Genomic DNA, 12,702 nt, shown 5'->3' with positions numbered 1-12,702 from the left:
CTTGTAGAAGAAGCGATGGGGTTTATCTGGTTGTCTTGAGCTTTACTCACATTTCCTTACTGTGGGCAGTTTCCTCTCCATTTTAACATCATTTTGTGCCTTCCATATTTTGCTTTTCTTTATCAATAAAGTGATCTGCTCCTCTTGTTTGCCTCAGAAAGATCCCTGCTCCAGGTTTTCTCCATTTTCTGCCACCCTCATCTCTATGGTTTATTGATCTGGGATGATAACCTGCGCAGTGATGAAATCCCAGCATAACTCCTCTTTTCTGAGGGAAAAAGGTGGAAAGGTTTGCAGCCAGGATGGATGGGGGAAAGAGCTCTGCTTTCAAAATAAACATACTTCTCTGGTTTCTTCTCTGGTTCCTCTTAGCCAGGGCCTCTGACTCCATGTGGTTAATTGTGAATGAAAGTCTTGGTTTGTCCTGCTCACACAATATCACCATAACCAGAACAACCCTGGGAAGCATTTCTTTCCCTTTGCTTTAGTGCTTTACATTATACTCTAAGCGATCAGATCTTAAGCTTTGAGGTATAGGTGATAGCAGCAGAAGAGCAAAAGCACAGAAGACCTTACATTTTCCATCTCTGGTGTTGTGTGCTGTCCTTCCACAGTGAAATGAGGCATGGATGGTGCAGTGGTAGCTCCCCAGAGCTGATCCTGCAGCCACCTGAGTGCGGGAGGTTGAGTTGGCTGGGTGTTTACTTGTTTTCCTCTTTCTGATTTTCCCTTGCTCGTCTTTGACATCTTTCCATGATGATTGTTATTTTTTCCCTTTAACTGGTACTCCTGGTTTCCTCTCTTTCAGAGGGGAGTGGGGATCAAGAGCACTCCAGTGACGATTGTTCTGCCAGACACCAAAGGGAAGTCTTTTCTCTTCAACATCATTGACACTCCAGGTAATTGTGTAATCCTGGAAATCCTGGTTTGGGGTGCACTTAGCTGAAGGCAACTTGATGCGTGGAGCAGACACATGACCACGTGAACTGAGCTTTCTCTCACTAATTAAGCCCTTTGGTCCTCTGGCTGGTGCTGTAGTCAGGAGTAGAGCAGTGAAACCACACAGCAGTGGCTAACAAGGGCCTTCCAGGAGCTTTCGTGTTGGACTGCAGTGGGATTGTGTAGCAAAACAAAGAAGGAATCCATACCCTGAAACCTCACTGATTCGTCTGTGAATGCCACTTGGGTGCAACGAAACCCGAGGTGTTTTCTTTATCACATGGAAACCTATGTTTTGTGTTTGTTGTATATGATTCCAGCCCAATCCTGAGCCTTCAGCTGAGTTCTTTCTTCTGAAATCACTTCCAGCAGCAACATCTTAGCAGCTGGTGTTTGGTTAGGCTCGTGGTTCTGATCAACCAGTCTAATTGATGGCTAATGGGGCAGAAGAAGTGTTTGACTCAAGTGTATGGGAAGCGCATGTAGGATTGGATTTTCCAGGTATCGCCATGCACAGTGGCGAATGTGCTTTTCTTAAACCCACTTGCCTCACAGTGAGACTTAGCAAGTTCCTCCAAGCCTCTGACAAGCTCCTGTGGGGAAACATAATTACGGATCAGCTTGTTGTAAGAAACCAAGGCCAAACTTTAGGGAAGAGGGTCTTGGGACGCATCTGTTGGGTTACAGCTCAAGATGAGGAAGGTTAGAGCGCAGGAGGAGACTGGAGGGAGAGGCATCTGTTCTCTTTGGTGATAAGTAATTTTCCTTCTTTTCCTGAAGTAGTTGTGCAGAGCTGTGAGAAAAACAGCAACAAATGTGAGGAAAAGTGCCTGTTAAATGAGTTGCTGTGTTTATTCTCAAAAAATAGCATTAAAGCTGAAGCGTTTCCCCATACTGAGCTCTGGCAGCCGCTTCTGGGTCCCTGTCTGAGGAGGATTCCATCTGTTCTGCCTCACTGGATACCAGTGACCAGAGCGAGCTGCAGAGCAGGAGTGTGGCTCTCTGCCCTCTGCGCTGCTGCCATTGACCATTCTCTGGTTCTCACCACCGTTTTGTGTTTCTGAAGGTCACGTCAACTTTTCTGATGAGGTGACGGCCGGCCTTCGTATTTCGGACGGTGTTGTGCTTTTCATTGATGCGGCTGAGGGGGTGAGTGCCAGGTTCTCCTGGGGGTTAACATGCAAATCTTCTCCTCTGGAGTCTTTGATCAGCGTGAAGGCCTGGGATGGGGGCAGCTTTCCATGGTGAAGGGTTTTTGGAGGATGGTTTGAGAACTGAGGGGATTTTTCAGCCAAAACAGGGAGTCAAGCCTCTGTGTCCAGGGCTGACATGATGTGTGTGACCTGCAGGCTGATTATTTAACTCGTTTGCATCTCCATCCCCATGATAGCTAAATCTGAGCTTGTTATTTATATCAGAGATATCCAAGGGGTAGGATTCAAGGAATTCAGTTAGGTCAGCACCTACTTCTGTATTTCAGGAAGCTTAGTTGATGGCTGGTGCCTTTGCTGCTGACTCGCAGCCCTGCATGTAAGGGTCGCTGCTTTGCCTGTCACGCCCTAGACAGCATTTCGTGAAGGGCTTTGCTAGGGGCATCTGTGCTCGTTATTCCCTGCAGGTGATGCTGAACACGGAGAGGCTGATCAAGCACGCGGTGCAGGAAAGGCTGGCAGTGACCGTGTGCATCAACAAGATAGACCGGCTGATCCTGGAGCTGAAGTTGCCCCCTACAGATGCTTATTACAAACTCCGACACATCGTAGACGAAGTTAACGGTCTGATCAGGTACAGGGGTTTGGGATGATGTATCGTTATTGTTCGCTCTCCCTGTTCTGTTGCAGGTGTTTTTCTTTATGAGCCCTCTGTGTGCCAAAAACCTCGAGAGTTTGTCTCTTGATATGTGGAATCGTAGAAAATGGGACAGGAAGAGCCATTGGAAACTCATATGGGTTAATGTATTGAATTAGGCAGGATTGGCTCTTCCTGACAAGTTTCATGGGATCAGTTCTTTTATCCCCCATTAAAAGGTAGGGAAGGTTGACATGTGACTAGGAACTGTGCTCCCAGATCCTTCACGCTGAGGGTGGGGAGGCCCTGGGCCGGGTTGCCCAGAGCAGTGGTGGCTGCCCCATCCCTGGAGGGGTTCAAGGCCAGGTTGGATGGAACTTGGAGCAACCGGATCCAGTGGGAGGTGTCCCATGGCAGGCAGATGGAACTGGCTGGGCTTTGAGGTCCCTTCCAACCCATGCCGTTCTATGATTCAGATGTCTCGAACACACTGAGATTCTCCAGGCAGTGTACCAAAGTGGAGGTTGAGATGTCTTGAGGCTCCTAAACACTCGTTACAAAGCCAAGTGGAACTCACTGTCCCAACCTCTAACCAGAACCGATGTTATTGTTGAAGTCAGATCTCCTTGGAAAGCCCTCCCTGGGGAAGGGGAGGACATCTCTTAACTCTCACAGCAGCAATGCGTTGTTTCTGTTGGCTTTTCTGCATCCAAGGGATTTCCTCAGACCATTCTTCTCTTCAGTTTGTGTGTGGCTGCGCCGTAGCCTGTGTAGCCCCAAACTGAATTTGCATGTGGGCTCAATTGCCTGTCTCTGTTCAGTTACCACTGGCATCAGTGGGATAGTTTATACTGTCCAGCATGCTGATGAACTCATTAAAATGTTTTTGATTTAGTTAGCCCCATGTTATTTGCCTTGCTTGACTGGCCAACTTCACTGCCTTTTTATAGGGGAGGAAAAACTCCACCTAACAAACAGTACAGAGTACGCTTTTAGTTAGAGGTCTTTAAATATCTCTGTTCACTAATGCTTTGAAGTTTGAAGTCATGATACTGAGCCTGAAATTCCAATGGCCAGCGTGCTGCAGCCGGTTTTAAGGTGCTGTTTGAGCCCCACCTCAAACACTGGGTGCAGTTTTGGGCATCGTGGGATAAAAAGGATTTAAAGCTACTGGAGAGCATCCAGAGGATGGCATGGAGTTGGTGAAGGGTTTAGAGGGGAAGTGGTTAAAATCACTTTGTTCAGCCTGGGGAAAAGGAAACTGATGGGAGACCTCATCACAGTTTACTCCTTCCTCATGATCTCATGAGGGGAGGAGCAGGCGCTGAGCTTTTCTCTCAGGACCCGAGGGAATGGCAGGAAGACGCCAGGGCAGGTTAGGTTGGACATTAGGACAAGGTTCTTCCCCCAGAGGCTGGTGGAGCCCTGGAACAGCTCCCAGGGAAGCAGTTGCAGCACTGAGCCTAGCGATATTCCAGAAACCTTTGGCCAATGCCCTCATCCCCACGGTCTGAATGTTGGGGTTATCCTGTGCAGGGACAGGTGTTGGACTCAATGATCCTTGTGGGTCCCTTCCAACTCAGGACATTCTATGATTCTGTGATTCTTAGGGATTTAAGCCTCTTCCTTGGTTCATAACATTGATGTTATTTTTTGTCTCGTCTCTAACCCTTTCTCTCTCAGCATGTATTCCACCGACGAGAACCTCGTTCTGTCTCCCCTTCTGGGAAACGTGTGTTTCGCCAGTTCACAGTACAGCATCTGCTTCACGCTGGGATCTTTTGCAAAGATTTATGCAGACACATATGGTGAGGATTATCCAGAAACCTTCTACACTTTAACATCTTGTTTCCTATCCCTTTTTGTTGAGGCTTTCCAAGCCATTCACCTTCGACTTTCACTGCACTTGCATGGCCACTCTACTTGCTCTCGAATTTCTAGGAGTTAAGAGGTACTGCGGATTTGAGCAAGAAGCAAAAATACGAATCTAACTTGTTTTTAGCTTGGTAGTTTCTCTTGATAAATGTTTCTTGAGTCAGAAGCCAATGTTTTATACATACCCTGGAGCAGAAAAAACAAGTCCCGCTATGACAGTTGAAGGCAAGTGCACATATTGTGCTTCGCCTCCCTATCACAACAGCTCAGAAGCGAAGCAGTTAAGCTCTGCCTGCCTTTGCACAGAAGTCTCCAGAGTCTGAGACTCAGCTGCAGCCGGGTGCAAGCTTGGCCCACAGGTTTTGCACTCTTGCCCTCTTTCTTTTTTAAGAAACTGTCTTTTTCTGGCTTTGATTTAATTTTCTGTTCCCCAGGTGCCCACTCAAGGCAATCTGCCACTTGTAAAATGGGCCTTTTGCTCGCATTAGCCAGCTGTACAGCCAAGGATTTTGAAGTCTAACACTGGGGAATTCGGGGTGATCTGGAGGAGCCGTGAGCAGGGGAAGGAAGATGTTGTAAGGCAGCTGGCCTAGCTCTTGCAAAGAAGTTAGCCTGAGGGAGGATGACGTGGTGGAGGTCAGGGACTGATGTGTCAGGACTATCGCGTGTCCTCGTGAGCTTGGAGAAATAAAGGAACGCTCTGGGCGTTGCAGCATTAACTCAGTGTCTGCCAGGATGATCCCCCTTCTTTGGGGAACTGGGGAAGGGACAGACACTAGGAGGCGTTGTCTCTGTGGGGCAGACAGGAGCTCAGCAGTACTCGAAGTCAGTGAAATGGCTTTAAATCAAAAGGGGAAGGTTTAAATTAGACATTAAGAAGAAATTCCTCACGATGAGGGTGGGGAGACCCTGGCCCAGGTTGCCCAGAGCTGGTGGCTGCCCTATCCCTGGAGGGTTCCAGGCCAGGTTGGATGGGGCTTGGAGCCTCTGATCCAGTGGGAGGTGTCCCTGCCCATGATGGCAGGGGTGGAACTGGATGGGCTTTGAGGTCCCTTCCAACCCGAACCATTCCGTGATTCTGTGATACTGGATTGTGGCCACCAGGGAGTTTATGTGCAGCCACCGCACTTCAACTAACAAGAGTTACCGTAGTCTAACTGTCAAAACCGCAGCCACCATGAAATTTCTTATGTTTGCACATCTGCCCGCAGCAAAAGCTTGTTTAGAAACTGCTGTAAATTATCACCGCTGTGGTATTGTTTGTAAATCTGCCATGACAGCCAAGCACTGCACCGTTCCTTGGGTATTTGCCTGTACATCAGCTTATTACATCAGTTGAAAGAGAGAGAAGAACCTGGAGATGTTCAGCAAGGCAGAAAATGCTTGTGATAAGCCTGCAGGGCAGAGGGAATGTAAGCCATCCCGGCACCTTGGCACTGCAGCGTCAGGTTGCAGCATCAATGTTTGGAAAATGAAGCAGATGTAGCTGGGTTCCCGCAGCGCGGTGTCTGCCAGGCCAGCTCTTCTCAGCTCTAACCTTGTGTGTAATTGAGAGGGTTGAAGTGTTCCTGAGAAATCCGTGTGCGAACCCCTGGCGAGGGCTGCTGCACGCAACCTCTATGGGCTGTTTGCTGCTCACCCCTCTGCCCGGGTTCCTCAGGTCAGGGCTTAATCACTCGTTCAAGTCTTCCCTCACCAGCCTCACTCCACTAATTTGAATCCTCTGAGTTGTTTTAAAAGCCAAAACCTAAAGATTTCCAAGATGAGAGAGAAACGGTGTAGTCTGAAAGACTTTTGCTATTTGCTTTTTCCCTTTAGGTGACATCAATTATCAAGAGTTTGCAAAGCGGCTTTGGGGCGACATCTACTTCAACCCAAAGACGTAAGAAGCCTGTTTAAATGTCTATTAGTTTACTGCTGAGTTTTTTCCCCCCTTTCCCTATAAAACATGGATTAGATGACTACCCAAGGACCCTTCCAACCTGAGTTGTCCTGTAATGGAGTAGTTTCTGGGAAGGGTTGTCAGGCCTCCTGCTTGGTCTGAGTCCATGTGGTCCTCCTGAATCCCATAAGCAGGAGCAGAGAGACTCCTCTGGCCTTTGTTTGGAGTAAGGTTGACTTCTCTGTCCCTGACGGCTTCCCTGGAGGATTGGGAGGGGAAGAAGATAACTTGGGACGAGTGGTATGAATCTCGCTGGCAGCAGAGCTCCTCATGTCTCCTTTTGTCCCCTGATAGCCGCAAGTTCACTAAGAAGGCCCCAACAAGCAGTTCCCAGCGCAGCTTCGTGGAGTTCATTCTGGAGCCACTGTACAAGATCTTGGCTCAGGTATGTGATGGTTCAGTCTCCTTCCCACAGCTCCAGACTGGAGCAGCCAAGGGCTGAATACACTGTGGTGGTGTGTTTTGGAGCCTGTGGGACTCGCCTGTGAGTTTAGGGGTGCAGAGCAATGGTGAGCAACTCCTTGGCAGCTGCTCCGTGCAATATAACTCTGTATTCACACAGAAAGAGCTGCCTTTGCTCTTTCTGGTCTGCTCTAATATCAGCCAAGCGACAGTTTGAACCAGCCAGATGGTTCGCGCATGAACTTTAAGCCAGAGCAGGCCCAGAGCCCTGAGAGTGATGGCTGATGTGGGATGCAGCACATGGGAGGTACTGGTTTGGACCCCGCAGTAAAGCTGGGAGTGGTGCTTGTTGCCCTGCAGGTGGTGGGGGATGTGGACACAACCCTGCCCAGGACTCTGGATGAACTCGGCATCCACCTGACCAAAGAGGAATTGAAACTGAACATTCGGCCCCTCCTGCGGCTTGTCTGCAAGAAGTTCTTTGGGGAGTTCACAGGTACCATGGTTTGGGTTGGAAGGGACCTCAAAGCTCATCCAGTTCCAGCCCCTTCCGTGGGCAGGGACACCTCCCACTAGATCCAGTTGCTCCAAGCCCCATCCAACCTGGCCTTGAACCCCTCCAGGGAGCGGGCAGCCACCACTGCTCTGGGCAACCAGGGCCAGGGCCTCCCCACCCTCATTGTGAGGAGTTTCTTCATAATATCTAGTCTAAATCTTCCTCCCTCCAATTTAAAGCCATTCCCCTCATCCTATCACTCCATGCCCTTGGACGAAGTCTCTCCCCAGCTTTCCTGGAGCCCCTTTCCATACTGGAAGCTGCTCCTCTCCAGGCTGAGCAACTCCAACTTTCCCAGCCTGTCCTCATAGCAGAGGTGCTCCAGCCCTTGGATTATCTCCATGGTCTCCCCTGGTCCCTTTCCAACATTCCATATCCTTCTTATGTTGGGAATTCCAGAGCTGGACCTGAGACTCCAGTGGGATCTCACGAGAGCAGAGTAGAGGGATGAATGCTGTTTGTCTTCCCCTCCACAGTCTCCCCAGTACCCTTGTCTCCCATCAGCAGAGTTGAGGGCTGCGTTACAGCCACACCTTGCTCTCTCACACAGATTCCTCCTCAGCTTTCCGAATATAAAATATTGAGCCATTTACCCAAAGGGCAACTCAGGGCACTGCTCGCATCCCCCTGTGGCTGTGGGTGCACTGAACAACTTTGCCTTGTGTTTACTGGCGACTCTTTCTTTTCTTTACACTGTTTAATCATATTCTCATGGAATATTACTTTTCCAGGCTTTGTGGACATGTGTGTGCAGCACATCCCATCCCCGAAAGTGGGAGCGAAGACGAAAATCGAGCACACCTACACCGGTGGTGTTGACTCCGATCTAGGGGAGGCCATGAGTGAATGCGACCCCGACGTAAGGAAACTCTTCTGCTTTGCTCTGAGTGTCCAAACACGAGACACCCCCCTCCCTTCACTGCCTCGACAGGGCAGCTGCCTCCGAGACAGCCAGCTGCACAGATTTGACTTCCAGCATTTTGAAACCTCTCATCCGATACCAAAACAATTCTCTTCACTCTGAGAAGCTTTAACTGCCTCCCAGGGCAGCCCTTGAGAGAGAGAATTGTTTGACAATGTTCAAGAAAGAACAGGACTAGGTCAGGGCTTCAGAGCATGTGGGATCTGCAGGGGAGTTTGTGTCCTTTTGCTGCCTTTTTGTCCCTTTTCATTAAAGTTTGATTCTCTCTCCAAACTGAGAAAACGGATCTGGACTCTACTGATAAAAATAACCCCCCAGCAGTTCGTCAGCACCTCTCCTCGCAGAGCCCTGCGAAACCCTTCCTCCTCAAACAGCTTGTACTGAGCTGTCGTTTGGAGTTGTCTAGAGCCACCGACGCCAGCCAGCAGCTCATGAGGAATCTGGCCCTGACTTTTGCTCTAATGTTTGGAGAGAAAATGAATCGCTCATTTTAATGAGTTGTGAGCATCCACATAAAATACACAATGGTGATTGTCACCACGTCCCTGGTAGTGGAGTGAGAGCTGTGATCTGCGGAGGCTTGGGTGCTCTGCCCTGAGCTGATGTGTGGGCCAGCTGATGACATTTCTTCTCATGGCCCTGTCTCAACCACTGCTTACTGGTCCCCGTGAGGAGGGAGGAGGGCTCCAGAAGAGTCCACCAAAGTCGATCCAGGAGGGAACAGGGCCAGGAGATGTGAGGCTTCCAGTGGAAGGAAATTGAGGACTTGGCAAGTCAAAATGTAGTATTTCTAAAATCCAACCCATTAATTCCCTTGGTATCCATGAGTTCTACCAGGTCTGTATCTGTTTCTTGACTGTGTTTCCAAAGAGGCTTATTTCTCTCTCTCTCCTTCACGGGAAGGGTCCGCTGATGTGTCACACAACGAAAATGTACAGCACCGATGACGGCGTTCAGTTCCACGCCTTTGGCAGAGTGCTCAGTGGGACCATCCACGCCGGGCAGCCTGTGAAGGTTCTCGGGGAAAACTACACCCTGGAAGATGAGGAAGATTCCCAGATCTGCACTGTCGGACGCCTCTGGATCTCGGTTGCGAGGTACGATGAGCTCTGGCAGCGTGTTTGGTTGGGAGAGGGGTCACCTGAAGCTGCTGCTGCCAGGGGCAGGGAGGACACAGCGCTGTGGGGCCTGAGGCTGCAGCAGCCAGCGCTGTGGTGATGCTCCTCTGCCTTTTAGGTACCACATCGAGGTGAACCGGGTTCCTGCTGGCAACTGGGTGCTGATTGAAGGAGTGGACCAGCCCATAGTGAAGACGGCAACCGTCACAGAACCTCGGGGCAATGAGGAGGTACTGTGCGTAGCTGGTATGGCTCTGCCTTGCGGGGAGTCAGAGTGCTGGAGTGCATCCCACTGTGGTGATGAGGCTAAAGAAGCTTTTTCTGCCAAGGTGCCAGAGCATGAGGGCCACGAAGGGAGAGGGAACAGCATCATGTGGTGTGTCTGACTCCATTGGCCATCCAAGAGATTCAGCTCTTTGTCCTTATCTGCTTTCAGGCTCAGATCTTCCGCCCTTTAAAGTTCAACACCACATCTGTCATCAAAATAGCGGTAGAGCCCGTCAACCCCTCAGAGCTCCCCAAAATGTTAGATGGTCTCCGCAAAGTCAACAAGAGTTACCCTTCGCTCACTACTAAGGTATTTGTGGTGTATGTACAGCTGTTTTCAGCTCATGCTGTGGGCTACCTTGTGGGCTGATCCTAAAAATAACTGATTTATTTACTGTAGGTTGTTTTGTTTGTTGTGGGGTTTTTCATGCTGATCTCATAAATCATGTGGAAATAGGAGAAAACTGTAAAACCAGCAGAAAAACACACACCTTGCTGTGCCAGGAAGTAGCTTTCTGCAGAGCACATCAGCACTTTCTGCTTTAAGAGGCTGTAGGTGCTTTCCTTGGGGTGCTCTGATCCTGACCAATTTATTTAAAGCTGATACTTGCTCTGGCTTGAGGCGGGGCTTGGGGAGCAAGGGCCTGTGGACAGTAACGCTGTCAGCTGAGCCTTCTCTTGTTCTTCAGGTGGAAGAGTCTGGGGAGCACGTGATCCTGGGGACAGGGGAGCTCTACCTGGATTGTGTGATGCACGACCTGCGGAAGATGTATTCAGAGATTGATATCAAGGTAAGGAAATGGGGATTTTTGCAGCTGGAGAGTGGGGTTTGTCCCCCTATCTTAGAAGAGTGGGAAAATAAACATGGCTGAACGTGCGATGTGGATTTTGGCAGGTTGTGGTGCAAAAGTAACTCTTGTAGCCTGGCTGTGTTGCACCGTTATCATAGAATCACAGAATGGTTTGGGCTGGAAGGGACCTCAAAGCCCAGCCAGTTCCACCCCTGCCATGGGCAGGGACACATCCCACTAGATCCAGTTGCTCCAAGCCCCATCCAACCTGGCCTTGAACCCCTCCAGGGATGGGGCAGCCACCGCTGCTCTGGGCAACATGGGCCAGGGCCTCCCCACCCTCACAGCAAAACTTTTCTTTCTAAGATCTCATCTCAATCTCCCCTCTTGCAGCTCAAAACTGTTCCCCCTCGTCCTGTCCCTGCACTCCCTGATTAAGAGCCTCTCCCCAGCTTTCCTAGAGCCCCTTTCAGTGCTGGAGGGTGCTTTAAGGTCTCCCCACAGCCCTCTCTTCTCCAGGCTGAACAACTCTAACTCTCTCAGCCTGTCCTCATACGGGAGGTGTTCCAGCCCTTGGATCATCTCCATGGCCTCTGCTGGTTTTACTGTGATTGAGAGACTGAAAATTGGCTTGGAGACAGGGGGTGACCATGTTCCAACCTTTTCCTGTACTTCAGCCACTGCCTAGCTGTCATCAATAAATAAATAGAGGAGATTTTTTTTATACCTGGATTAGGTTTAAATCTTCCTGCCTTGTTTAAATGAAGGGATCAGTAAAGCTGTTTTTGCAGGCCGCAGTGGTTCTTCAGCAATGCTGAAGCACTGGCACATGAACCAGCTTTTTCTTGTAGGTGTCCAAAGGTTTCCAACAGTCTCTTTAAAACCAAAAAACTACTTGAAAACCTTACAAACTGGTTGTCATCCTTGCAGGTCGCTGACCCAGTGGTGACATTCTGCGAGACAGTGGTGGAAACGTCTTCCCTGAAGTGCTTTGCGGAGACTCCTAACAAGAAGTAAGAGCTGGTGGGCGTGCTGGAGGTGGGCAGAGGGAGGGGTGTGCGGCAGAGTGGGTTTCATCCCTCCCTGGGGTCCATTCCTGTGGCTGCTGTCCATACAAGTGACACACGCCAGAGCTGGCAGCCTGCTGAACTCCTCAGCAGTGCACTTGAATCCCAGGGATGTTTCTGTGCTCTAGGAATTCTCAGAATGGAGGGAAAAAGGACAGATCCACATCTTCCTTTCTTTTAGCTGAATTTCAATCCTTCTCAGCAGTTTTGTAGTGTTGCCAAGACTAAGAGATACATTGGGATTCTAAAGCAGGTGACAGAGAGCCCAGTGCTGCTTTCAGTAAATCCCCAAACCCTTCATAAGCAAAAGTTTTCTTTTCTTTTATCCATTCTTTATCTCAAAATGGATTGTTTCCTTTCTGGTGATGCACTGGAGCCTTAGAGCCTGGTCTCATCTTCCTCCCCAAGCAGCGTGTTACAAGATGCACAAGTTCTGACAGAGGGAGGCCTGCGAGGCAACGTAGGCTGAATAACCAGGATGAAATCTAGGAGCACAGAATATCTTAATGCCTGAATTTTCAGGGAAATCATGACCTGTCAGAGAGTGATAATGGAATCCCTTGTGGTTTCTGGTCCTTCTTACACTTCTTTATTCTGGTGTGCTGTCTTGATGGTTTGGGAACAGAAAGCTGCAGTGTAACGTGTGTCTTTGAGCCATTGGGTGTGTGGGGTGACCTCTCTGGGGGCAGGTTGCTGGTGTCAGTGGGGTTCTGCAGGAGACATCCCGTGTATTGGACACAGCGAGTGCTGGCTCTGATGGAGGCTCTTTATCAGAGAGTGCAGAGGTAGGATGAGGGGGAGCGGTTTTCATAGAATCATAGAATCACCAGGTTGGAAAAGACCCACAGGATCATCGAGTCCGACCATTCCCATCAATCACTAACCCATGTCCCTCAGCACCTCGTCCACCCGTCCCTTAAACCCCTCCAGGGAAGGTGACTCAACCCCCTCCCTGGGCAGCCTCTGCCAGTGCCCAGTGACCCTTTCCATGAAAAATGTTTTTCTGATGTCCATCCTGAACCTCCCCTGGTGGAG

General features: G+C 49.7%; 1 protein-coding gene across 2 annotated transcripts in view; it reads left to right on the top strand.

Annotated features, from left to right (window-relative positions):
- EFTUD2 (elongation factor Tu GTP binding domain containing 2) overlaps positions 1–12,702 on the top strand; it is a 91,173-nt gene that overhangs the window by 71,015 nt on the left and 7,456 nt on the right. For both annotated transcript variants that reach the window (XM_069877123.1, XM_069877122.1), the window contains exons 8-20: positions 809–899; positions 2,006–2,088; positions 2,558–2,724; positions 4,411–4,535; positions 6,421–6,484; positions 6,839–6,929; positions 7,307–7,442; positions 8,234–8,361; positions 9,328–9,521; positions 9,661–9,772; positions 9,979–10,119; positions 10,499–10,600; positions 11,531–11,613. In XM_069877123.1, the coding sequence (XP_069733224.1) occupies positions 809–899; positions 2,006–2,088; positions 2,558–2,724; positions 4,411–4,535; positions 6,421–6,484; positions 6,839–6,929; positions 7,307–7,442; positions 8,234–8,361; positions 9,328–9,521; positions 9,661–9,772; positions 9,979–10,119; positions 10,499–10,600; positions 11,531–11,613 (1,517 nt within the window). The remainder of the gene's footprint in view (positions 1–808; positions 900–2,005; positions 2,089–2,557; positions 2,725–4,410; positions 4,536–6,420; positions 6,485–6,838; positions 6,930–7,306; positions 7,443–8,233; positions 8,362–9,327; positions 9,522–9,660; positions 9,773–9,978; positions 10,120–10,498; positions 10,601–11,530; positions 11,614–12,702) is intronic.

The sequence above is a fragment of the Phaenicophaeus curvirostris genome, chromosome 26 (assembly GCF_032191515.1).
Source record: "Phaenicophaeus curvirostris isolate KB17595 chromosome 26, BPBGC_Pcur_1.0, whole genome shotgun sequence".
Lineage (NCBI taxonomy): Eukaryota > Metazoa > Chordata > Aves > Cuculiformes > Cuculidae > Phaenicophaeus > Phaenicophaeus curvirostris.
Note: the sequence above shows the minus strand (reverse complement) of the source record. Positions and strands in the feature narration are given on the sequence as shown.